The sequence below is a fragment of the Chenopodium quinoa genome, unplaced genomic scaffold (assembly GCF_001683475.1).
Source record: "Chenopodium quinoa cultivar QQ74 unplaced genomic scaffold, ASM168347v1, whole genome shotgun sequence".
In the NCBI taxonomy this organism is placed as follows: Eukaryota; Viridiplantae; Streptophyta; class Magnoliopsida; order Caryophyllales; family Amaranthaceae; genus Chenopodium; species Chenopodium quinoa.
In genome coordinates this window covers 407,924-435,333 of record NW_018745105.1, presented here as the reverse complement: position 1 = coordinate 435,333, position 27,410 = coordinate 407,924, and the positions used below count along the sequence as shown (strand labels likewise).

General features: G+C 39.0%; 1 protein-coding gene across 1 annotated transcript; it reads left to right on the top strand.

The window, feature by feature from the left end:
• Positions 1–4,326: 4,326 nt before the first annotated feature.
• On the top strand, positions 4,327–25,473 carry LOC110709946 (isocitrate dehydrogenase [NADP]-like). The gene is made up of 15 exons (XM_021888195.1): positions 4,327–4,693; positions 4,795–4,838; positions 4,989–5,098; positions 15,375–15,412; positions 21,203–21,280; positions 21,970–22,023; positions 22,113–22,214; positions 22,352–22,440; positions 22,546–22,649; positions 22,747–22,815; positions 22,901–23,016; positions 24,106–24,140; positions 24,225–24,367; positions 24,912–25,034; positions 25,229–25,473. The coding sequence occupies exons 1-15, from the start codon at positions 4,465–4,467 to the stop codon at positions 25,317–25,319; spliced, it is 1,425 nt and encodes a 474-aa protein (XP_021743887.1). The 5' UTR covers positions 4,327–4,464; the 3' UTR covers positions 25,320–25,473.
• Positions 25,474–27,410: the final 1,937 nt, after the last annotated feature.

The following is a 27,410-nucleotide window of genomic DNA, read 5'->3' as shown; positions in this document are numbered from 1 at the left end:
TGTTTCAAATACTTGCCTCAAATGTTTAACATGATCAAGTTCACATTTGCTATAAACAAGTATGTCATCAAAATAAACAACAACAAATTTACCAATGAAAGGGCAAAGTACCTCATTTATGAGCCTCATGAAAGTGCTAGGAGCATTAAAGAGCCCAAATGGCATAACTAGCCACTCATACAAGCCTTGCTTTGTCTTGAAAGCGGTCTTCCACTCATCTCCTTCACGCATACGAATTTGACGGTACCCCATCCTCAAGTCAATCTTCGAAAACACCTTGGAACCATGTAACTCATCAAGCATATCATCAAGTCGGGGAATAGGGAAGCGATACTTGATGGTAATGTTGTTGATGGCCCTACTATCCACACACATCCTCCGTGTACCATCCTTTTTCGGGACCAAAAGAGCCAGAACTGAACAAGGGCTAAGGGATTCCCTCACAAATCCTCTTTCAATCAACTCACCAACTTGTCTTTGAAGCTCTCTTGCTTCATCGGTGGTGCACCTATAAGCCGGTCTATTAGGGAGTTGTGATCCGGGAATAAGATCGATTTGATGTTCAATTCCCCTAATAGGTGGCAAACCGGGTGGGAGATCATCGGGAAAAACATCATGGTACTCAACCAATACTTCCTTGACAAGGGGGTGGATTGGGTTCTCTCACTCACTTTCTTGTGTTTCCGTAAGAAGACAAACAAAGACAATGTGTCCTTGATTTATCTCCTTGCCCATCTCACTTTCCCCAATGAGAAGGTTCTCTTTGATTGTGTTTCCCGTACCCAAGGGTTTTTTGTGTTTGATGGTGGGGGACAAGGGATTGAGTACAATATTTTTCTTATCCATCATGAATGAATAAGTATTCTTTCTTCCATCATGAATCACATCTCTATCAAATTGCCAAGGTCTACCAAGCAATACATGACAAGCATCCATAGGCAATACATCACAAAGCACCTCATCCTTATATAACTTGCTAATTGAGAAAGAAAGAAGAGTTTGTTTCGTTACCTTCACCTCATTGTGATTGTTAAGCCATTGAAGCTTGTAGGGAGTAGGATGATCGGTCGTTTCAAGATTAAGCTTGCTCACCAATGTTGTTGAGGCCACATTAGTGCAAGAGCCACTATCGATGATAAGATTGCAAACCTGCTCCTTGATGGTGCATCGAGTTTGGAAGATGTTTTCCCTTTGCTCTTCCGCTAAAGGGGTGGAAATAGAGTGAAGTGCTCTCCTCACAACAAGGATTTGACCCTCATCGGCGTCAACTACAATTTCATCCTCCTCATCATATATAGGGTCACCGAAATCCCTCTTCTCATCTTCGTACTCATCATCATCCATTTCAAGAATCATCATAGCTCTACTATTTGGACACTCATTAGCAAAATGTCCATAGCCTCTACACTTGTAACAAGTCTTTCGATTTCCCATCTTGTTGTGATCATCTTTGCTAGGAAAATGCATGGGAGCCTTGCCTTTGTCATCCTTGACAATGGGCTTGCTTATCTCACCCTTTGGAGCAAAAGAATTCTTGAAGGTAGGCTTAGGATACCCACTAGCACTACTCACCTTGTCATACTTCTCAAACTTCAAAGCCACTTGCACCACTTGATCAAAACTTCCATGGGCATGCACATCAACCTTTTACCCAAGCTTTCTTTCAAGACCACCAATATACCTAGCAATCTTATGCTCCGGTGCTTCCTCAACTCCACTCATGATAGAAAGTTTTTCAAACTCCCTAGTATACTTCTCTACCGACATAGTTCCTTGCTTAAGAGAGTTCAATTTAAGATAAGAATCTTGCAAATAATCTCTAGACACAAAAGCCTTGTTCATATGTTTCTTCAATTTCTCCCAAGAAGTGATTTTTGATTTTTCATCTTTCTTCCTACAATTCTTAAAGTTCTCATACCACAAAGAAGCATATTTTTTGAGTTTAAGGATGACCAATTTGAAACGTTTTTCATCATTATAACCCTTATATTCAAACACATTCTCCATAATTCTAACCCAATCAAGAAATTCATTAGGATCAAGATTACCTTCAAAGTCCGAAAATTCCAACTTGATGTCTCGGTCACGGTTGTCCTCATGGTGTCATTGGCGGTGTTCCCTTCTCCGGTGAGGAGAGTGAGAGTCATCTTCTTCACCAGGGCTCCTCCTTCTTCTAGGACTTCTTCTATTCTCCAAGACCTCAAGAAGTATATCAAACTTCCTTTCTAGAGCATCCAATCTAGAGTTTTCATTGTAACCTTCATCATCTTCATAATAATATCTATCACCCATGTTTCAAGATAGAAAGCTTGAATCTTTGAGAGAAAAATTTCAAATTTTGTGGGAAAAGATGAGATCTTTTGAGAGGGGGAAAGAGAAAATAAAAAAGGTAGGATCTTTCTAGGCTAATAACCTAGGCTCTGATACCAAATGATATGAAATAACCAAGGAAAGACAAGTAAAAGGAAGGAGAAATCAAGTAACAACAAGTTCAAACCAACAAACAAGATAAACCTATCTCAAATTCACAAAGATAGATGAAATAGGGGTCTTAATCAAAGCCAACACCAAGTAAAGCTAGGATTAAGGTGTAACCACAAAGATTACAAGAGATGCAATCACAAAGAAAGCAAGATAATCACAAAGATTATGGTAGAGAGAGAAAGTCTCTTGATTACAAAGTTCAACAAAAATTAAAATGCAAAAACGTCTTAAAACAACTTAAATAGTTCGCACAAACTGACAGAAAAACGGGAGAAGGTTCGGCCGAACTCTGGGTAAGTTCGGTCGAACTTGTGGGTAGGTTCGGTCAAACCTTTGGAGTTCGGCCACTCCTGCCAAGATGCAAAAATCAGGTCTGAAACTGCCTTAATGTTCGGGCGAACCACAGTGTAGGTTCGGCCGAACTCCCCTGTTCCTGGAGAGCTCAACTTCAAACGTTCATAACTTCTTCGTTTCTTGCTCAAATTTGGCATGTGACCAGTCGCTGGAAAGCTCTTGAACTCTACTTTAACCTCCAATTTGAATCACCTAAAAATTCCTTGTAACAAAGGAGATATGACTGAAAGAAGTAGTTGCATCATATATTGATACGCTTCTTGACTTCAAGTATGATGATGGTTAGCCCCGAAAGGTGACCTCCAAGGAGCTTGGCCCGACTTCGTGTCACGACACGTGTCATGTCTTCCACTTCTTCCATTAAGTTCCATGCACACGCATCATTGAGGTCCAAGTATCAGTGGTCATAAAAATTCTTTGACAATCTTTAAACATTTCTCTCAATCTTTCTATCTCACTATAGTAGAGCTTTAAACAATCACGAGCAATGGTCACACGAGAGAGAATAGTAAATTATGGACATGCAACTTACATTAAGTGCTTAAAACCCAGCTTCTCTACATGCTTAAAAGGTAACTCATAAACAATAAACATGTAAATCAATGCTTCCTTAATCTCTTTTTAGTTAACATTCCCACTTCGATTAGCCGCTATCATTTTCATTATAAAAAAACAATTCAATTTGTTTTTCTTTGCCCCTATTTACATTGGTAGGATTACTAAGACATGATTTTGTATGTTTTTTAATATTTTTTGAGCCATTAAGGTTTCCATCAGCTGCATAGGTTTTGTCATAGTATTTACATTTGGCTTGTAGTCTCCCGCCTTCAACATACTCAATGAAGTCTTCCTAATAAGGTCTTGTCCTCTTACTCTTTCTATTAAGTAGATATTCCTGCCCCACTTTTAACATCTTACCCGAATGCAAAGTAGCATACAATTCTTCTACATCCACTACACTAAGTGATTTTGCCGTGTTTTGAGAATAAGTGGACGTTCGTTTGGATTGGGAGCTCTCCATCTACATTTAAAAGAAATGAAATAATTAATCTTCCGAGCATAAACAAAAAGGGAGGTTAGGGCAGGAAAATTGTGAATTTACAACCAGGTTAAATATTAACAAACAATCTCAGTATAATCAGGTTCATGCTCGTTATCAGCAAAATATTAGTTAATGAAATTTGTTATTGGACGAGAAGCCCATTCTTGCTATTTCCAAAGTCCCAACAGTACCTCCCAAGCTTTGTAAATATCTTGCTTGTATAGGAAAAGCGTATGTCATGCTATCCTACTCTTTCTGTTATGTCATGCTTTTATTAGTTTCTTGATTGCAGTGTGGAATACTCTCTTAAATAGGTTACAAAATATTTCATACATTGATGTGAATATCTAACAAGGTGATGAATAGTGAAATAACGAGCTTTATATTTATTAGTTGGGACTCCTAGGCAAAAAATGATGTTTAAACCTGAAAAGTAAATAAGGTGAAGAGAACACGATCATAAAGAATGTCAACCGCCAAAATAGTTGCGCGGCAAGATTTGTAAGAACCCAAGGGCACCCTTGGCACAACCTTAGTTTCCATCTCTCCTAATTTTCAACCATCGTATTTTCCAGCCGACCAAAATGCTTCGACTTCGAATTAGCGCCACCCCTGGCACGGCGTTTCTGCAATCTTCTTCTATGTTTCACTCTTCTTCTTCCAATTCCAATTTATTCAACAAAGTAATCACTTCCAAAAACCTCCATTTTTGTCGCTTCAATTTCTCTTCCCTTCGCTGCTTTTCTTCTTCGGCTATGGCTGCCACCCCTGTCGAACGTATCAAAGTTCAGAACCCTATTGTTGAAATGGATGGTAATGTGTTTTTTTTTTTTTTTTTTTTTTTTTTCAATCTTGTTTTGTTATTGTAGATAATGAATACTTGATGACTGCTGGTTATTTTGATTGAATTTCAGGTGATGAAATGACGAGAATTATATGGAAATTGATCAAAGATAAGGTATGAAATCTCAATTTGCTGTCTACTTATGCATGCATGATTTTGCTTGCAGTTTCGTTTTGTTTATGTTGTTTTTGAATTGCATTTGGCACTTATTTCATTTCTTTTTTTCGTTTATGTATAATCTTTGAATTGTATTTCAATGGACAGCTTATTTTTCCATTTGTGGATTTGGATATTAAATACTATGATCTGGGAATTCTTAATCGCGATGCAACGGATGATAAGGTCACTGTGGAAAGTGCAGAAGCGACCCTCAAGTATGTGGTCATTGTTGTTGTTTTCTCGCAATTTCAAGCTTTTTAATGTCCAGGGTGTATACGTTACTTGTGTGGTTTTGACTGATGTTGCTGTGTGGGTGTAATTACAATACCCCCTCACTCAACACCATTAGGTTGAATGACTTGAAGCCATTGTTGAACATGCTTCTGACTTTAAAATTTTGTGTTTTGTGCTAAATTTGACTCAGAGACAAAATGTACATTGAAATAACCCTATTATTATGAAATAAAATTATTTTTAGTTCTTATATGAAGCTACTGAATTGTCTGATTGAATCTGTTTTCTATTGATTTAAACTTACTGGTCAAACTGATTTTTTTTTTTTTTTTTTTGGTGAATGAAAAATTTTATTACCAAAAGAGCACAAAAATTACAACTTACAAAAGCTAAGCTGTAACCCTATACTACACAAGCCTGAAAACCAGGCACTCAACCACCAAATGTTCCTGTTAATGTGATGCCACCTTCTAGGAAGGGTTCACCACAAAAACAGGAACTCAGCCACCCCTAAACATCCCTACCCACCTTCTAGGAAGGGTGATAGAGGATAGGGCAGACCTGAACACAAAGAACACAGACCTCTCCCTAGACTCAGCTTTAGGACAGACCCCACAGCAGGGCTATACAGCAGACAGAAACAGCAAAGGGCAGGCTTACATAATAAGCAGATGTCTGTCACTAACATTACACTTACAGGCAACAGCAAACAATATATCTCTAAAAACTATATCAGCAGGTTTGCAGCTACCAGTGAAGATCAAAGAGTTTCTTTGCAGCCAAATATGGTATATAGCTTCAGCAAAATAGATACCCAACAATTTATTTTTTGGTCTAGTTTTCCTGCAGATTCTGGAAATCCAGGAAATTTCAACATCAAAAGCCCAAACACGTATGTGAACCCCAAAAAGGTTTAACAGTTTCATCCAAATATCTCTAGCATAGGCACATTCAAAGAAAAGATGCTTTACATTTTCCATGTGTTGATTACAAAGAAAGCAAATACGGTCACATTGAAGATTCCAAGAAAGCAACCTATCCTTAGTGACCAATCTGTTTTTCACAGCAAGCCAAGTGATAAACAAACTTTTAGGAGGAGCAGCATTGTTGCAAATGATTCTTCTCCAAGTAACTTTAGGAGCCAGACAACTGGTTGATTTTTATTTTTTATTTATTTTGACTCTATCACCATGCTGAATAGCACCCCATCCACCAATATCATCAATGCACCATGGTCTATTTTTGAAATAGTAGATATGAACCCACTTTACCCAAAGATTATCTGCTTTTGTGCAAGATCCCAAAGCAGCCTACAAATACAAATTCTCAGGGAGGGAAATGAGATTCCACCCACCACTGGAAAGGCACACTTGACTAGTACACTAAGGATTTCTTTCAGGGATTAGCCTTCTCAACTCTGAATCTGTTTTCCATTTCTTTGAGGATCTTTTTAGGCAAGACAAAGATAATAAGTCTGAATGCCAAAAAAAAAACTCTTAACCAACTGCAATCTACCAGCATATGTCAAATGTCAAGCAGACTAGCCATTATTTCTAGGAGTAACCTTGTCCACCAAATGTTTACATTGAGCAATGTTGACTTTCTTAGAGGATAGAGGAACTCCCAAGTATTTGAAAAGGATAGTATCAGGAACGGGATTAGACTTCTCAAAGCTTCTTCCTCAATATAGGGAGCCCACCAAAGTAGACTTCACTCTTGTCTAAGAGCAATGTAACAGCCATTAATTCTAGCAGTAACCTTGTCCACCAAAATTTTGTAAAAGCTTGAAAGAGAAATGTAACAGAATTTGTATATGGAAAACAGCAGAAGATCATCGACAAACATTAAGTGAGTGAACATCGTTTTCTCACATCTAAGATGGTAGTTGAAGTTAGGACCAAGATGTAACTCAGCAAGGAGAGGTACTCCATGCCAATAGCAAAGAGGAAAGGGGACATAGGATCACCCTGAGCCCTTTCTTTGCTTGGAAAGGCTTGGAGGGGTACCATTAATCAAAATAGAAAAAGAGACAAAAGAAAGGCAAGCCATGACCTAGTTAACAAACTCACCGGGGAAACCAAGCTCACACATAACAGCATTAAGGAAACTTCATTCCACTCCTCTCTCCTCTGATGAGTTCAATAGCTAGCAGGGTATTATCCCCTATATGCTTGCATGGACCTAAGCCCCATCAATGTGTAACAAATGCTGGTATGCTGGGAAGAGCAAGCACAAGGAATGGATCACTTACAAGCGTAGGGGAAGGAGGGGACTGACACAAGCACACCAAATACCTCAAGCACAGCAGGAGCAGGGGAATTTTCCTAACAATAAGTGACAGCTGCCTTGTTTTGTCCTTTCTGTTCTTGGCTTGTTGTGTAAATATAAGAAAGGGGAAGGGGGAGTGTGTTAGGTAGGCAGTCATCTTGTAATTCCTAGGTTAAGGAGATTTGTACCCTAAAGGTGCTCCCTAGAGAGTGGTGGCCTGAAGTGACTCCATTTTTAGCTTTCATTAATCAAACAACTGCTTCCTTCTCTCAAAAAATTGCTTCTTTATTGCTTTATTTTTCCTTAAAACTGTTACATTGAGTTAGTGTGTTGCAAGTGGTATCAGAGTGGCGGATCAATGTGTAACCAACAACCACTGCACCAACTCCTATTACCAAAAAAAAGAAAAAAAAAAAAGAAAACAAACATGGTTATCTCTGCGACTCAGAGGTGTGACACCTTGGAAGAGCAGATGATCGGAGTTCAAAATCTGGGAGCCCTAGAGGCGGCCATGAAGACTCAGGAGGACACCTGAAGAAGTCGATGGAGGATGCGGTTCAACGGCTGGACCACCATTTCGAGCTATTCCGGCAACAGCAAGAGGCTCAAATGACGGTGAATACAACCACCCAAGCTCAATTTTTTGAGGAGTTGCCAACCTGGTGAATTAGAGAAATCACGAGCAGGGGCAAGGTAGCAACTTTGGGATGCGCAACTTCAATGACTCAAATGGTGGCGGCGACCACCGCTGGAAGCCAAGGAAGTTGGACTTACCCCTTTTCGAAGGTACGGACTTCGATGGGTGGATATTGAAGGCGGAAAAGTACTTCCAACACTACCAACTCATTGAGGACCAGAAGTTGCAATCCGCCATCTCCTCCATGGAAGGCGACGCGTTGAGGTGGTTCCAATGGGAGAATAGACGTCGACCCATACCAAGCTGGGAGAACGTGAAAGTCCACGTCTTGCGCCAGTTCCGGCCGACCCACGCCGGAAGCCTCCACGAACAGTGGTTGGCGGCAACCCAGTCCTCGAGTATCGCAAGAGATTCATCGAAGTTTCTGCCCCTCTAGAGGACATACCTGAAACACTAATGATAGGCCATTTTATTCAAGGTCTAAAGGAGGAGATTAAGGCTGAAGTAAGGATCTTGAACCCGTTTAATCTGGAGCAAGCCATGGAGATTGCGGGTCTGGTCGAAGAAAGGAACCGGGTAAGTGGGTATAGAAGGGGGTCCGGGTTTCTTGGATCGGCAGGACCACTGGAGCCCAAGGTGGGCTTATGTTTGCAAATGGGCCGACTTCAACTGGTATATGGCACTCCGACCCAAAGCACGACCTCTTTCAAGGGATGGCCTAAGGCCCCATCTGAATCCCAAGCATCTGTTAACTTTCCCAAACCCACCAGCTCCTCTTCGACGAAAACAACTAAGCCACGGAGGTTGACGGACGCCGAGCACCAAGAGCGGAAGGCTAAAGGCCTCTGCTTTTGCTGCGACGAGAGATGGAGTGCCGGCCACCGGTGTAAGAACCGGGAGATGAGCGTGCTGCTCCTCGGCGGCGCGAACGACGAAAACGCTGGGCCCTCCAAGCCACCTGACGACGGCTCTAGCGATGAAGAGCTAACACTCTGGTGGGCCTTTCTAGTCCACGCACCATGAAACTCGAAGGCAAGGTGGGACCCAAATCGGTGGTGATTTTAGTAGATCCGGGAGCCACCCATAATTTCATTTCGGAAGGGTTGGTGGCGGAAGTGGGGGTGCCCGTGGATGGTGCTCGAGAATTTAGTGTGTCTCTTGGAAGTGGCGATGTCATATGGGGAAGAGGGAGGTGCCGAGGAGTTAGAGTCATTTTACGTGAAGGCTACGTGGTGGTGGAGAATTTCTTACCACTACGTTTGGGGAATGCTGACTTAATCTTGGGGATCGAGTGGCTGGAGAAATTGGGTCAGGTTGTGCATAACTGGAAGACTCATATTATGAGCTTCGTGGTGGGAGAGGAAAAGATAATTTTGAGGGGAAATCCGGCTTTGGAACGAACTAAGATCTCCCTCAAAGCTATGCTCTGCACCCTACAACACGAAGGAGGAGGGTTGTGGTTGGAAATCAACCGTGTGGAGGTGGCAGCGGCCTGAGGTGGGATGCGCGGCGGTGCCAGGGTGGCTGGCAGAAATTATTGAGCAGCACCAGAAAATTTTCGCAGCTCCGAAAGGATTGCCACCAAAACGGGGGCATGAGCACGCTATAATATTGAAAGAAGGCAGCAATCCGGTGAGTGTGAGGCCGTATCGATACCCCCAATTTCAGAAAGATGAAATTGAGAGATTAATCAAGGAGATGCTTGAGGCGGGAATAATCAAACCGTCGGTTAGTCCATTTTCCAGCCCTGTTTTGTTGGTTAAAAAGAAGGATAATTCATGGAGATTTTGTCTGGATTACCGTGCTCTAAACCGAGAGACAATACCCGACAAATACCCCATCCCTATAATCGAGGAATTGCTCGATGAGCTTCGCGGGGCTGCTGTTTTCTCGAAACTCGATCTTAAGTCGGGATATCACCAGATTTTGGTACGGGAGGAGGACACACACAAGACAACTTTTAGGACCCACGAAGGGCACTACGAGTTTCTAGTAATGCTCTTCGGGCTTACTAACGCACCGGCCACATTTCAAGCACTTATGAATGAGGTGTTTAGACCGTTCTTGAGAAAGTTTGTGCTCGTGTTTTTCGATGATATTCTAATTTACAGCCCCGATAAGGGGAGTCATTTGGGGCATATGAAGAAAGTGCTCTCCACATTAGAGGAGCATCAATTGGTGGCAAATTTCAAGAATTGTGAGTTCGGCCAACAGAGAGTAGCATATTTGGGGCACATTGTGTCGAAGGAAGGAGTGGCTGTAGACTTAGAAAAGGTTAGGGCGATGGTGGAATGGCCTATTCCTCGGACGACGTTGAAGGAGTTGCGGGGCTTTCTCGGGTTGACGGGGTATTACCGAAAATTTATCAAAGGCTATGCTCAGATAGCAAGGCCCCTGACCGAGCAGCTACGCAAGGATAATTTTGGGTGGTCAATGGAGGCCACAACAGCTTTTGAGAGGTTGAAGGGAGCCATGACTTCTGCCCCTGTACTCACCATACCTAATTTCAGTAGGATGTTCATAGTGGAGGCCGATGCTTCCGGCTATAGGCTAGGTGCGGTATTAATGCAAGACTCTCGGTCTGTGGCTTTCTACAGTAAGTTGTTAGGCCCGAAATCACAAGCCAAGGCCATCTATGAGAAAGAACTAATGGCCATTTGTTTGGCCGTGGTTAAGTGGCAGCATTATTTGCTCGGGCGCCGCTTCGTGGTGCGAACCGACCAACAAAGTTTAAAGTATATCATGGAGCAAAGGGAGGTGGGCGGCGACTATCAGAAATGGGTTTGAAAATTATTGGGGTTTGATTTCGAAATTCAATTCAAACCCGGGGCGAGTAACCGAGTAGCAAATGTCTTGTCACGGAAGGGAGAAAGACTGGAGGAACTTACAGCCATGGTCACTACCTCGGGAATTGATTGGGGGGAGGTGGAAAAGGAAGTAAAGGCTGATTTGGACCTTGGTAAATTAATGGCAGATGTCAGCAGGGCAAGAGCCACGAGGAGGATTTTCGCTCGAGGGAGGGAGATTACTCTTCAAGGGGAGAGTAGTGCTTCCTAAGGGATCATCCATGATCTCTAAATTGTTGAGAGAATACCATGACAGCCCAGTGGGAGGGCACCAAGGCGAGACGAAGACTTATTTAAGGTTGGCTGCCGAGTGGTATTGGAAGGGGATGCGAAAAGAGGTAGCAGCGTATGTGAAACAATGTGCCGTTTGCCAACAAGCCAAACACTCTCAATTGCAACCGGCTGGGTTGTTGCAGCCCTTACCAATTCCCGAGACCATTTGGGAGGATATCTCGATGAACTTCGTGGAGGGACTTCCGAATTCAAAGGGTGTTGATTCGATCTTAGTAGTAGTGGATAGGCTATCGAAGTACGCACATTTCATCGGGTTAAAGCACCCTTATAGTGCTTTAACAATTGCGGAAGTGTTCACTAAGGAAGTTGTGCGTTTACATGGGATGCCCACATCAATTGTGTCGGATAGGGATCGTATATTTCTAAGCATATTTTGGAAGGAGCTGTTTAGATTACAAGGTACGGACCTTAAGAGAAGCACCGCTTACCATCCCCAAACCGACGGGCAAACCGAGGTTGTTAACAAAACCTTGGAAACATACTTGCGTTGCTTTGTTAATGGCAAGCCCAAGTCATGGGGAAAGTGGCTGCATTGGGCGGAATACGCCTATAACACATCCTATCATGCTTCTACTGGTTTTACACTCTTTCGGGTAGTGTATGGGAGGGATCCATCCAAGCTGATCAAGGTGGGCAGAGGGCAGACCCCAGTGGATAAGTTAGAGGAATGGTTACAAGAAAGAGATTGGGTGTTAGACGAACTACACTTGAATTTGGTCCGAGCACAGCAAAGGATGAAATACCATGCGGATTTGAGAAGGAGGGAGGAAGAGTTTCAGATTGGGGACTTAGTTTATTTAAAGCTTCAACCCTACCGACAAAAATCCCTTGCAAGAAGGCCCAATGAGAAGTTGTCTCCGCGCTACTACGGGCCTTTCAAGGTGATTCAGCAGGTTGGTCAGGTGGCTTACAAGCTCGAGCTGCCAGAGACTTGTAAGGTTCACCCCGTGTTTCATGTGTCTCAGCTTAAGTGAGCCTTAGGGGAGCAAGTGGCCAGCCCTACCATTCCTGTGCAGCTGACAGAAGAACTGGAGTTCAAGACTGAACCTGAGAGCGTGCTGGACTCAAGGGCTGCCAAGGGAAACCCTGACATTTTAGAGGTGCTCATTAAGTGGCATGGCTTGCCTTTAATTGAAGCAACCTGGGAAGAAGCGGCAGTGATTCACGAAAGGTTTCCCACATTTCACCTTGAGGACAAGGTGAATTTTGAAGGAGGGGGAGGTGTAACAAATGCTGGGTATGCTGGGAAGAGCAAGCACAAGGAATGGATCACTTACAAGCGTAGGGGAAGGAGGGGACTGACACAAGCACACCAAATACCTCAAGCACAGCAGGAGCAGGGGAATTTTCCTAACAATCAGTGACAGCTGCCTTTTTTTGTCCTTTCTGTTCTTGGCTTGTTGTGTAAATATAAGAAAGGGGAAGGGGGAGTGTGTTAGGTAGGCAGTCATTTTGTAATTCCTAGGTTAAGGAGATTTGTACCCTAAAGGTGCTCCCTAGAGAGTGGTGGCCTGAAGTCACTCAGATCCAAGACTCCATTTTTAGCTTTCATTAATCAAACAACTGCTTCCTTCTCTCAAAAAATTGCTTCTTTATTGCTTTATCTTTCCTTAAAACTGTTACATTGAGCTAGTGTGTTGCACAATGACTTCAGAAAGAACACTATCAAGTCTAGAGGTAAGGATTTTAGATACCAATTTATACAAATCAGAACAAGCAATATGTCTGAAATCCTTAGCATAAGAAGGGCTCGAAAACTTAGGAACTAAGGTTATAGTGGTACAATTCCAATGTTTGAACATGGAACTAGTATAAAAGAACTCCAACACACCATCATAAACATCGGGCTTTAAAATATCCCAGGATTTTTTTTTAAGAAAAGGAGTAAAACCCATTAGGGCTTTGGAGCTGTCAATTCCAGGGAGAGAATTAGCTCTAGTACCAAGTAATTTCTTATAAAAACCATTAATTTCTTAATGCAAGAACTTTAAGGAAAACATCATGTTCATCAAAAAGAGTGTCAATTTTATTCCTGCCTTGTCTGTGCTTCATGACTGAAAAGAAGTACTTATTTTTACTATCTCCAAGCTTAAGCCAGTGAACTCTAGACTTTTGCTTATATATACTCTCTTGCACACTGATCCAATACTTAATACTCTGAATAGTTTCCATTTCCTGACAACATTGTGAAGATCGGAATTAATCTGACTTTGAACATCACAGAGAGTGTTTTAGGCATCCTCAATCTTTGCAGCAATGGCCCCAAGGCCCAAACTTCTGGTATTCAGATGTTTTAGAGCTGTCTTCACCAATTTGAGTTTAGACCAAACTCTAAACATTGCAGTTCTAGGAACAGAATATTGTCAAGCATTAGCAACAGTATCAAGGAAGTTTTCATGTTCATCTAGGCAATTGAGAAATCTAAATGGTCTCCCTCGAGAATGAAAAACGTCAAATAGAACAAGATTATGATTAGAAAGGGAAGGAGGCAAGTAAACAGCTTCCACATGCCCATACTGATTAATCAAATCCTGGTTCACAATTCCTCTATCAATCCTAGAATAAGTTCTAGGGCCAATTATGAGCTTTATTGCACCAAGTGAAAAAAGAACCCTTACTTTTATTTCAACCAAAGCCAAATCATCAAGGAAATTCTGTAAATCCCTAGTTTCATAGTTAGTAACAATAGCCCCATTGATCCTATCCTCAGTAGGGGAGATAGAGTTGAAATCACCGATACCAGATAATTGCTTAAGACCAGTCCACAGCTGTAATCTGTCTTGAACAGTATGCAAGCCATAGACAAATGTAACAAGAAAATGACTCTGAAGGTCCTTAGTAGCAAGATGACAATGAATAAAAACAGATAGAACAGTTAGATTAATAAGGTCAACCTTCCACCCCACCTAAATTCTTCCTGTTAAAAGCAACTATAATTGTCAGCCCAAGACCAAGTATAACCAATCTTTTTCTGAATTTTAGAACAGTTGTGCTTTTTAACTTTTATCTCCACAATACAAATCACATCACACTTCTGATCAAAAAGTAGCTTCTTAAGTGCAGCCACTTTCCCAGGGTTATTAAGACTCCTAATATTCCATGATAGAATAATAATGTTTCCAGAGGGGGATTACCATCACCCCTGATAGGATTAGGATAATCAGTCTCGTCAGAACATCAACCACAATATTAGCATCATTTACCAAAGGGAGGTAGGTGTTTGAGCTAAAAATAGGAAAATTAATCTGTCTCTTAGTGTTCTTCTTTGATTTTTTTCCAGGGACCTGCCCTCATCACGTGCTTGAGTAACATCCTTAACAGGCTCAGCAGCTTATCACCAGTAGCAGGGTTAGCTTTCTTAGGAATCCAGACTTTTTTACATGTGCTTGGGTGTTTACAGTGTCACCAATTTGCTTCTGCCTCTAAACATGCTTTTGAGTTGCAGCACAATCATGCCTAACCTTGTTGCATTTATTACAAAATGGTGGGGTCCACTCAAATTGAACCTTAATCTCAGTCATCTCACCTGTAGGGCTTTCAACCCAAGGTCAAACTGATTTTTTTTACATATAATAACTATTTTTACTGAATAATACTTTGTAAGTTGAAGTGAACAATGCCTAACTAATATATACTAATGGCTGGATCTCACAGAAGAACTTTTATAGGACTCATTTTTTCGACCATGACATATCTCACCTTCTCAAAAAGAGAGAGAAGGAAGGGGGGGGGGGGGAATGATGCAGGACAAGTGTGGAATATTTTTCTGGGATATATACTTTTGTGGAACAGTTAACTTAATATCTACAATGCAAAGAAGGAGGTAAAAGGTGAATGTGGCACCAAAAGATGTTTAATTATTATTAATTAGTCTTCTGGAAATGTTAAAATTAATGCTTAGTTATACTAGTCATGCTCCATTATATTTATTGCTCCACTATTAATCGACGTCAAATTTATGATATTATGATTAAGTTCTGCTCATTTAAGGTTGACTTTCCTTGGCTTGAAATCAGATTTCATGCAGCTAATTTCTGTTGATAAATCCTTTCGAGATTTAGGGATAAGTTTACTGTTCTTTGACATAGTTATTTTCTAAATATTTTACACTTTGTGTATATATATAAGAGGTTGAGGTTAATCTTATACATATCTCAAGGTCTGTGTGAAAGGCTGCTCATGTGTACCTCAATGACAATTTTATTTGTGCAGGTATAATGTTGCAATTAAATGTGCCACAATTACTCCTGGTTAGTTTTCTCATGGCTTTTGATTTTCTGTGACGAGGAGATGTCACTTTGGCCTGCATATTTGTGTCAAGATATGTGATAAATGTATTTCAGTAAGATTGATTATTCCCGTCAAAAAAAAAAAAAAAGGATTGATTATTAATTTCAGTGTTACTACAGCTTGTTCAAATGGCTTTACTTGTTTCATGCAATCAAAGTGTTCACTTCCTGTGTCATTTAAGTATTTAACTATGTAAGTAGTATATTGATTATTCCATGTTTGAAGCAATCATGTTTGGATCTAGTTTAATGCTTGAACTATGAGCAGTTACATAGTTGCATACTCACATGTTGATGGTCCATAGATTCTTTTCTAGGAAGATATGACACTTCTTTTATCAAAATGCATACTACTAAGACATTTATTAGAGGTTTCTTTGGAGCTTCATTGGTTTAAGGTTAGGGACATGAAAAGGTTTCAGGGTACCTCCCCTATGAACATGCCAACTACAGAGTTGACATCCACCCTATAGGCTATGTATAAAGATAAAGGATTTCACAAAGAAATTATGATTGGATGGCTTGTAATTTTATAGTCATTAATATATGCCCTTTAGCACTTCTACTCGAGAATATTTTGTTACATACACTTTCTTGAAAATAACAATACTTCCTTCGTTCTCCAGTAATTGCAGCTTTTGGACTTTTACACCAATCACACTCATTGTCCATCTTATGTGATTCAGAAGTAAGAGAAATTGTAGTTGATATATACTTTTAAATTATCAATAATTTTATGAAAAGATAATTAAAGATATTAATGGTCATAGTTATGCATTGGTAAGCGTGAAACTCCAAATAATACAATTATATTAGAGTGGAGATTTTTTTTTCTTTAAATTTGTTATTTTTGAAATTCTGCAAAAAAATTGCCTTCTTTCTCCACATTCTTTCATGAATGCAGATGACTCAAGAATTCAATAGAACTAACTACAGAAATATCAATGCATAAGAAGATGAACTATGATGCAAGTCTTTTGGAGTTACATTACAACTTCACTTCAACTAATTTGAAGTTGATCAAAGATGACAGGATCCAAGTAGGTGAATGATAAATTTTTTATAACCAAGCTAACAATCGCTCTTATATTTCATTTACAACATCTCATCAACTCAACCTATGTTATTCGGACTCTTTCATTTACCTTACATGTCCGTGTCGACACAACTCGTGTCGGACACCGACACAGACACTTGGACACTTCATTTTTAACTAAAAACACAACTTTTTTCAAGAAAATGGGTGAATCTGATGCTTAGACACCCGTATCTAATTTGACACTTTATTCGAGTCTAAGTAATATAGAACTCAACATCTCATTAACTTGGAGTCGAGTTGTAATGGAATTGCAATTGTCCATCTTAATTTTTTTAATAATTCTCTGTTTTTTCCTATAATCAGTACAAAAAGAGAGAAAAAAAAATAACCCTTGTGCTATGGTTCTAACTGGCCAAGCACACATAGACATGCTAGATGAAGAGTGAGATGCTGCATCCCATCTGCCATAGAGGGAGAAATGAAATGAGCTAAAACTCTAGAATTTGATAAAACCTTCAAGTACTTATGTGAGCTTGCTTGAATTTGAACCCTAAATCAATTGCCTTAATTCGATAAATCCCTAATTGGCGCATAGTGTACTACTGATATTCAATTCCTACTCCTGGCTTTATTGACCATCATTTCATCCTCTTTATTCCCACTTTTTCTCTTTTTTTTTTTTCTTTGCTGTTTCAATTTGCTCATGCAAAGATGATAAATCTAATAAGGCAATGTGAAAGTATGTGGGAGCGAACCGACAATCATGCTCCTATATGATCTCTAATTTGTCTTTAGTTTTTCTTTCATTTTAGTACTTCTTATTAAAGTGAAAATGAAATGTTTTTAAAATTCCTCCCACCTTGAAGAAATGTATAGATAAGTACCGTTTGCACTTTGAGATCCCTTTTCCATTCCTAGCTGTAGTTAGTTGTTACTATAATCATTACATCATCTACTGTGAGATCCTCAAAATATTTCTTTTATCACTTATCTGTACTTGTAGAGTAGTTTGCTTAAGAATATATATAATGATCTTGACTTTTGGAACATAGTCTTTTTTTTCTCTTCACCTTAACTTCATAGATATTTGTTGTACATATATCCATCAAATAGTGTTGAATTCACGTTTTATTGATGTACTTTTAGAAGCTTCAAACAACCCAAATGGTGTCTTTTTATTTAGACATGTACAAATTTCTTATGACAATCAACTTCAGATTATTGGAATATAACCTTATGCTACAATTCTTCCTTTTTTTTTACTCTGTATAAATATATATACTACCTCCGTTAACTATTATTTGCAACAAAGGGGTATTATATTTTTTAAATATTTAAAAGGGATCAAAATTTGCTTTCAAAATTCATTTGACTTCTATGGCTTTCTTATGAGTACTTCTATTATGATTTCAACTTTGCTTTTCCCAGTCGTTCTTACATATTCTTTCATGGTAGCTCTTCATTTTGAAGATTGTAAGTTCAGTATAAATTATCCCTCCCCCCCCCCTTCTCGACCCTATGTATATGCTTCATTTTTCTTTGTTGGTGCCCCTTATTTGATCTTGTTACTTCACTTTATTATCCATAATATGCGGTCCTATTATTTATCTTTTGACCAACTCTACTTAACCAAATATTATATCTGGAGTAAGTGACATGATTTTTACATATTTCTGCTTTATATATACAAGGGTGACTTGTGCAAAATGGACTGCATCCCTATTGAATTAGTTGCATTTTGAGTGTCTAGTGATGATGACGGTGTAATGTTTTACATGGAGAATTTTGAGGTGGATTGGTGTATGAGGTGATTTGACCTCTCTTTCATGTTGTATAGAAGATTAGAAGCTGTCTAATTATCTCCTATTTTCTTGAGTTGCATTCTAATTTAATGATCCATCTTCACCAAAAGCAATTTTCTCAGTTTAAAGTTCATTTAAAGCTCTTAAACCTCTGGACTAACACTATACCTCATCTACCCTTCAGATTCTCTTTTAGCCTTTTCCACAAGAATTTAGGTTTTTTTTTTATTTATTTATTTATTTATTTTTTTTTAAGTTATTTTATTTATTTGGGTTAATTTGTCTGTACTGTCTACATTTACTTTTAAAATACAAGTAATGTATAATTCCAACAACTTATCTTAATTTACTTTCATTGGTGGGAGGTTGGATAATTTTTATGCTATTTCATGGGGACACTAAAATATACGTTGTCAAAGTTTCTCAGTCAACTCTAAACATTAAAATCACTCCAGATGCTTTATTCTTTTGAAACATTAAAACATCCAGCATCTTTCCCAAATTTGCTTTTTTGTTCTTTTTTCATATAAAGTCTCTCCGGATCCATAGTTCGTTTGTAAATCTTACATGGAAGCCATCTATCTATCTTCACATATAATGTAAATTAGGATGAAACAGTCGTGAAATAGTTTAAGAAACGAAAACAGTAGCAAAGTAGCTGGATATTACTCCAAAGTCATGGTTGAAATCCTGGTTCATGCTGCACAAAAGCCCTAGTTTCATGTTTGGTTTAATTCCTAAACCTAGACAACATATGCTCATTGATCAATATTGTCTTCAATCTTTAATATTGTACAACCAAAGGCCTATTATTGGTTGCATCAATATTTAATCATTGAAAAGGTAGATGAGGTTAAAGGTTAGTGTTGTAATTTTTGTATCGAATAAAATAGGGCATGTGAAGAGAGGTATTATAATATTAGTGGGGTTATATAAGTTGTGGGAAGAGAGGTATTATAATATTAATGGGGTCATTCTTAAAATGGAACTGTAAAATGTATCATCAGATAGAGAGTAATCTTGTTCTTCTGTTTATTGCTTATAAGGCATGTAGGGTACGTCAAATATATATGTAATCAGCATTCCTTAATGAATAACTAGGAGAGAAATATATGTACCATATTCCTTGGGATTTGAAGTAAGAAAAAATTGTCATAAATATCCTAACTTTACTCCGTCCGCCCAAAATAATCCCAACTTTTGATTATTTTTTAATAATCCCAACTTTATACTACATCTGCCCAAATCAGTCCCAACCGGTTGAAATGTGTCTTTCTATGATTGATTAAAAAATTAAAAAATGAAAATAAAAAAATAAAATAAAAAAACCCACCAGCCACCCAACACTGCCACGCACGCCAACCCAACCTCCTGCCTCCCAGGCGCCGGCCGTCGTCCAGTCTCCTCTCTCATCTTCTTATTTAACCTTCACTTTCTCTCGCCTCTCTATTTCAGATGCAATAAAAATGGCGATGCTTACCAAATCACGATCCCTCTTCAAAAATTTTTCTGATCTCAACTTTTTCTGATCTCTCCTCAATCAAGAAGCTCAGCTAGCGGAACAACCGCCACCACCGCAGCCATCGCAATCCCCGTCGACTCTTCCGCCGAACCCTTCCTCTGGCACCCTCATGTACAATGGCGAAGCCCTATTCTTAACAATGGTACTGGAAATCAATCGATAATTCCATTTGGGTAATTCAATCAAAGCCCTGTTGCTCTTATTCTAGCGGCTGCAGAAGAAGGATGCTAATTTGCTGTTAAATTTATTTGTTATGCGTTTGGAAATCATTCAAACTAGATGGTAGTTTGTTTGCTATGCATCGGGAAATCTTTCAAACTAGACGGTTTAGAACTTCCGCAGTTGGCACCTATTGATCAAGGATGCTAATTTGCTGTTAAGGAGGTTTTGGGGTGGGGAGATAGGAGTTTAAGGGGGAGGGGGAGGGGGAGGGGGAGGGGGAGGGTTGACGGCTGAGAGAGGGTACGGCGGTGATCGAAGTTAGCTGGGTCCTGTGCCGGCAAGGGGAGGGGGTGGCACCGGCCGAAGGGGAGGGGGTGGCGCCGGCCAAAGGGGATAGCCTGGGGGGCGGTGCTGGGTGGATGTGGTGGTTTTTTTTTTAAAAAATAAAATACTTAAGTCCCTATTTAAAATACTACCCTAGATTGTTTACTGGCTATATAAGTACATGCCTTAATTGCTACATTTACTACTGCTTGTCTCTCTCCCTGGCTGCCAAATTAGTTGTTGCCTGCAACCCTCAAAATGGTTGCTTGGTCTGGTGCTTCGGTGCTTCCTGCTTTTCTGGTAGTGGCTCAGCCCTTGTCTCTTATTGCTTTTTTGGGTTTGTCTCTTTTGGCGCCTGCACAACCTGTAAGTGAGGAGGACAAGTGGCTTGTTGCTATTCGTTACAGAATCTCAAGGAAGAGCTACTATATTTTGGGATAACAAATTAATAAAATCAGAAAAAAGTCATTGCATTAATTTCAATTTGTACACTAAAAGGCTAAACTCTATCCTATCTAAATGAAGTCTCTTAAGAGCCTTTCACCTAGGCTGTAGGATCCAATTGCTTCACAGCAAGTCATGCCTCAATGACTTGTGTGTTCTCCTTTTGGTTAATTTAAATTTGTTTGTACATGATTTTGTACTGCTTTATCCCAGATTTTTGATGATCGTTTTTGAACAAACTCTTAATTGGCTTTAGGATTTAGGAATATTTGGTTTCTTTTTGGTGCTTTTGTTATTAGTTAGAGGAGAAACTGAGAGGTGGGAGGGCTTGTGTTACCTTCTTTTTTTTTGTTCTTTTTAGAGGAAGTCACATTTCTGTTTTGCCAAAGGGCAAAATAAATATAATTGATATGAGAGAAAACTTTGCTTCCAAATTATCTAATCAATTTGGCTTGCAGATGAAACCAGAGTCAAAGAATTTGGGCTGAAGTCCATGTGGAGAAGTCCCAATGGCACAATCAGAAACATATTGGATGGTCAGTAATCAAATTATTACTAAATTTCTGCTTAGTAGATATGTGCGACTTGGCCTTGTTATGTTGCAATGTAGATTTTGAGTTTGACTTTTGCTATTGCCTCCTAGCTTTGAGTAGATTTAAATTTTTGGTGATGTAAAACATGCTTTGTTGTCTGTTGTTTGTTGCAACATTTGTCTTTTTTGTGATATATATTTTCCTTGATACCCTGTTTGTTCTAGATAAATGTTACAAGTTTACCTATTCTGGTCAACGTTTAGTACTTTGAACATTAATTATTATTATATACAGTATATTTATTTATATTTCAGTAATAGTAATTTTAGATTTTTCTTAAAACTACTTTCCACTTTCCTTGACTGCTCTCCTGTTTTTCCAATCATGTTTGCCAAAGTTTTCTGTTTTGGCTACCTCTCTGAAAACTTCCCAGGCACCCTAGGTGGCAAATCTGATACTGATTTGTTAGTGAGTTGGTGCTTGGCAAGGCAGTAGGCCAACTCAGCTTATGTAATATGTGGGCCTCATGGATCCCTTTTCCCCCTTTTTCTTTCTTTCCTGATCCTTTTCTTTTTTTCTCTCTTCACTTCTCTCTACACCCCCAGTTTCCTTATTTAACCGCTCTTGTTTGTACATTTCTTTAGCATATGATTGGTTTTTGAAGAAGGCATTATTAACCGTAGTTTTTGTAGGGACTGTTTTCCGTGAGCCAATCTTGTGTAAGAACATTCCAAGGATTGTTTCTGGTATGTTTATTTGCCTTTCAAATCGTTCTTACCCTCATGCTCTTTTAAATCATAACACTGTCACTCATGTCCTTTGGCTTCTTTTGCAGGCTGGACAAAACCCATTTGTATTGGCAGACATGCTTTTGGTGATCAATATCGAGCCACTGATACACTCATCCCAGGTCCTGGAAAGCTTAAATTGGTATTCGGTATGAATTTAGACCCTGTCTTTTCTTTAATTGTGTCTGCATTTTATAGTCAATTCTCAATAGGAAAGCAGCACAGGTAAATCACTGTCTACAGAATATAATATAATCCTTGATAAGTGGATTTTAATATCATGCAGTCCCAGAGGATGGAAAGGATCATGTGGAACTTGATGTACACGACTTTAAAGGGCCTGGAGTCGCATTGGCAATGTATAACATTGATTCGGTATGTCTTATTGCTCTAGGCTTTATGTTGCACACAGAAAGAATGCAGTTCTACAAGTTACATTTACACTTTCTGCTTTGTTGTTTTCTTATTTTTGGTTGTCAGTCAATCCGAGCTTTTGCTGATTCATCAATGTCGTTGGCCTTTGCAAAGAAGTGGCCACTTTACTTGAGTACCAAAAATACTATCCTCAAAAAGTATGATGGAAGGTAATAAATAGCATACGTACTTTTTCTTCCTTTATTTATAAATATTGATCTTGATATTGTATATTGAAACATTTCTTAACTTTTTGGACTGCACTAGGTTTAAAGATATATTTCAGGAGGTATATGAAGAGAAGTGGAAGCTGAAATTTGAAGAACACTCAATATGGTTAGTTTGAGTTTGCAATGATTGTTAATTGCTTTGATTTTTTACTGTCTTATTGTCTGTTAAAACATAAGTATTTCTCATCCAGGTATGAGCATCGCCTGATTGATGATATGGTTGCTTATGCATTAAAAAGTGAAGGTGGATATGTTTGGGCATGTAAGAACTATGATGGAGATGTCCAGAGCGATTTACTTGCACAAGGTGAGTATCCTGTAGGAGAGGTAGATTTCTTATGACATAAATGGTTTCGCGGGATATCTGATGATCAAGATTTCATCAAGCAACAAGCAGCTCCTTATCTAGCCTCAAGATTTGCTTGAGTGGCTTTGCTGAATATTTATAGATGTTATAACCTTATAATTTTAATCTAGAAGTTGAACTCCTGAAACCATGGCAGTGTACCTAAATCAATGTTGGAAATTGGGGTACAGGACCACAGTTTGCTACCTAGTTTTGTTTAAGTAAGGCCCCGTTCTCTTCACCTTAATTTTGCTGAAATGAAATTATTTTTACTGAACTGAAATTATTTTTGCTGAACTTAAATTATGTTTACTGAACTTAAATTATTTTTGCTGAATTGAAATTATTTTTACTGATTTTCTATTATAATTCTTCTTTAATAAAACTGAATTTTGCTGAACTGAACTTATTTTTACTGAACTGAAACTTTTTTTTACTTAACTGAAATTAATTTTATTGACTTGAATTTATTTTTACTGAACTGAAATTATTTTTACTTAATATAATATATTTAAGGTGAAGAGAACGGGGCTAAGTCAAAAATGTGCCACACACGTATTAAATGTCTTTATTTGGATTGCAGTTCATTAGTGAATTAGGCAACGCTGAAACCATAGCTACAAGTACAACCTCCTTGTAGTGTAAGACCTTTTTGTTAGTATATCTTTGAAAAGTCCCCCCCCCCAAGACAGGGTGCTAAAAAAGTTACAAGTTACTTGCTAAAAAAGTGTATTAGATCGGAGGAAGAATTTGGTTCTTTAATTGTGAGATTTTAGCTGCACAACTGAGTTTTATCTTGTAACCAACTCCGAGGCCCTGGCATTATGGCAATCGTATTTGGATTATTCCATGTAGGTAACATCACATAACAGTAGAATGATTTTAATTTTTTATTCATACATATTTTTAATGTATGGAGGCCTTTGAGTTTTTGTGGATGTTAGTTGCTGTTAGTAATCTTGCAATTCCATTTGAGTTGTTAATTAGATGTTTTTTTCATCAAATCATTGTCCAGATAATTTGATTGGCTTCATTTGTACCTGTTTGCAGGTTTCGGGTCTTTGGGTTTAATGACATCTGTGCTGGTTGGTAAAATATTGACCTTTTTTATGTTGTGTGTACCATGTAACCTGTTTGACAATTATTTTTTATCGCCACATTGTTTGCAGCTGTCTTCTGATGGTAAAACTTTAGAAGCAGAGGCTGCTCATGGGACCGTAACACGACACTTCCGGCTGCATCAGAAAGGTCAAGAAACAAGCACTAATAGTATTGCTTCTATATTTGCTTGGACACGTGGACTAGAGCATAGGTAAGCTATGTTTACTCAGCTATATTTCTTAGTAAAATATGTTGAAAGATTTCAAACTCATACGAATTCAATAGGGAGCATTTGACTTCTCTAAGTTGTACCCTTCAACTTCACGATATCTATGTTTTACCATTGGGTTTTTTAAAATTGTTCTTCATTTTCAAAAAACTCTGTTTTGAAAAGTCAACGCCACCAATTGAACCCAACCACCGCCCCCTCCTCGATGATTACCAACCCCTCCTTTACATCTTTTCCCATCTCTCTCCACTGACCTCTCTAAATCTATCTCTCCTTGCTTCCCCCTGGGTGATGCTTAGAAATTAAGTTCATTGGGTGGTGGTGCTGTTTTGGTTAGGAAGCCTTGGCAGCCTTTCCAAATAAAACTAAATCTAACAACTAGCTTAAAGGAAGGTGAATGGTGAGGATACGATTTAGACAACAAGAGGGGTACAACTTGGAATTTGAAAAGGCTTGAGGGCAATAGGCCGAAGAACAATTAGTAATTTTGATTTTATATTTATATTCTTTTGCATTCTCTTTACAGAGCAAAGCTTGATGAAAATCAGAACTTGTTGGACTTTGTTCAAAAATTGGAAACGGCATGCATAGAGACCGTTGAATCAGGGAAGATGACCAAAGATCTGGCTTTACTGGCTCATGGGCCAAAGTAAGTGCGGAGTCATGTCCATCTTTATTCCCGTTAGCTTCTCTGCTGAAGTTCGTTTTCCCTGCAACTTCTTATACATTGCTTTCCTACATGGTGCAATGTCTGCTAAACCTTTCATAATTTGCAGCCACTAGTGGCTGTTTACCTTCTCTCTAGACTAGTCAGCTCACTAGCTCGTGCCATTCTTTGTGCAGGGTTACTAGAGAAAACTACCTGAATACGGAAGACTTCATTGATGCAGTTGCGCAGAATCTTGTTGCAAATATTGGAGTATCATCACATTAGATTACATTTTTGGTTGTATGTAGATGCTCATACTAAAACAATGAGGCCATAGCTGATCAATTATTGCAACATGCTGTCATAATTTGACTTATAATTTTGGTTTTTACCCAAAAAAATAAAATAAAATAAAATTGGTTGTCATCCTCTTCTCTCATATTTCTTCTGATAGGCTGAAAGCCAACATTAAATGTACAGAGAACTTTAGATTGGATTCCTAGTATAGACCTAATGTAATTCATCCTTGGAGAATATGATTTCTACTTGCTTGAGTCAAAAATACGAGGGAAGGGTATTCATGCATAGTTCAATCATATTGGGCTCTCAAAGAATGGGAAGACAAGTAACGAAAACACTCAAGGTCTAACCGCTTAAGCTATACTCCGTACTTCATATCTTTCAGGGAACTTGATCGATACTGTTGAATAACATTGATAAGAACTAGATTACGATTGAACAGCATTGACAAGAACCAGATTATTACCTTCAATTCCCCATAGTTGGATACGAAGCGATGAACAATACAAAATGTGGTATTTCTGGAAGGAAAAAAATGAACCCAGAATCTCATTATCAACTTTAACCAATTTTCCAGTTATATACTATGGAGACTAGACAACCAAAATGGTGGTGGTGTACAACAACCCTGTCCAACAGGAAACGAAAGAGCAGTATTGAACCCATTGAGGGCAGCATTCATGTTACAAAAGGACATCAAGTCATCAACAAGTAAAAAGCCTTCACTAAAACTGAACCTAGCACATAGGCGAAGTTAGCAGGAGTGGAGGGAAAGAGTAAGGAAATTCTTACCACTAGATTAAGTATTACTTGGAAAAAAAAAATACTCGTTATAATTAGTAGCCTCATTTCCTAATTACATTTCTAATACGTAATACTCTGTATTTTGGTGACTAACGCTTTGTTTGGATAGCAAAGAAGGAAGGAAAAGAAGGGGAGGGAAAATGGAGGAAGGGAAGGGAAAAGAAAGGGAGGGGGAGGTGAGCTCCATTTTCCCTCCAAATCTCTCCAATTTTAGAGAGATTATGGTTACTAAAGAGAGAGGGAAAATGGATCCCTCCCTCTCCTTCCCCTTCCTTCCCCCAATCTTTTACCCAAATAAGAGATTTTGTCTCCCTCCATTTCTCTTCTCTTCTTTTCCTTCCATTTCTTCCTATCCAAACAAAGTGTAAAAGTCTAAAATAGTATGTAGAATTGGCTTCCTTTGTTCATGTTGCCAGAAATGCCAGTTTTATTTGATTAATATAATTAGTTAAGGTGTCTAATGTCAAAGAAAGCAAACAAAAGGTTGGAATGTGTTTTCTAGTACAGTAATACAATTTGAGTTATATTCCTCTGAGTTTGCTATTCCGTTGGATTTCGTTTACTCAATATGTAATCTGAATGCTAAGCAATTGGCATTCTGCCGCCTCCCAGCTCTTATTCTTGCCAACTGTTTTCCCCTTTTCACACTAGATTTCCCTCAAATCCTCAATCAGACCGTTTGAAAAAATAAGCGTTTTTCTAAGCTATGCCTCAACTTATTGAATTTCTAAGTTGTATCCATACTTTTTCAAAGTTATAAGTTGTGTCTTCCACCTCACGATGTTTTATCAATAATATCCTTTGACAGCCATGTTCCGGGGTTTTCTGATGTCCTGCGGGAGAGTTACAATTCCGAGACTGGAACTGGACGCCTGTACCTGCAAAATAACGGAGACTCCTGGTGGTGGGAGCTCCGCCTCCAACGGTCAAGTTAGTACTTGATTAAGGAGTAATTAATGCGGAAATTAAAGTGATTGGGTCTCTCTAGGTGAGAGTGTTTAATGTAGGTAATCTGCTTTGTTAGCGAGATCAGCCGGTTATTACTGTGTGTAATTAATGTGTTTTTTCGTAATCCCCCTTAATGAGGATTAACGGAGGTATTAATAACCTTGGGAAACGTGCCCATCCTAGGTTTAGGTTAACCTAGGGCTGATTGGGCTTCCCTCGGAAGTTGAGCCAGGGTGGCCGGTTTCTCCATTAGGTATGGAGTATGCCACATGTCATGACATAATAGGTCCAAGGTGGACGAATAAGCGCGTGCCACGTGGCAAG

What these genes read in the sequence shown, in the direction of transcription:
- LOC110709946 (XM_021888195.1), top strand. Translation starts at nt 4,465, where the DNA reads ATGCTTCGACTTCGAATTAGCGCCACCCCTGGCACGGCGTTTCTGCAA. An exon ending in TTTGAAGAACACTCAATATG is followed by an intron (nt 22,816 to 22,900) that starts GTTAGTTTGAGT and finishes TTTCTCATCCAG; the next exon opens with GTATGAGCATCGCCTGATTG. An exon ending in GAGCGATTTACTTGCACAAG is followed by an intron (nt 23,017 to 24,105) that starts GTGAGTATCCTG and finishes ACCTGTTTGCAG; the next exon opens with GTTTCGGGTCTTTGGGTTTA.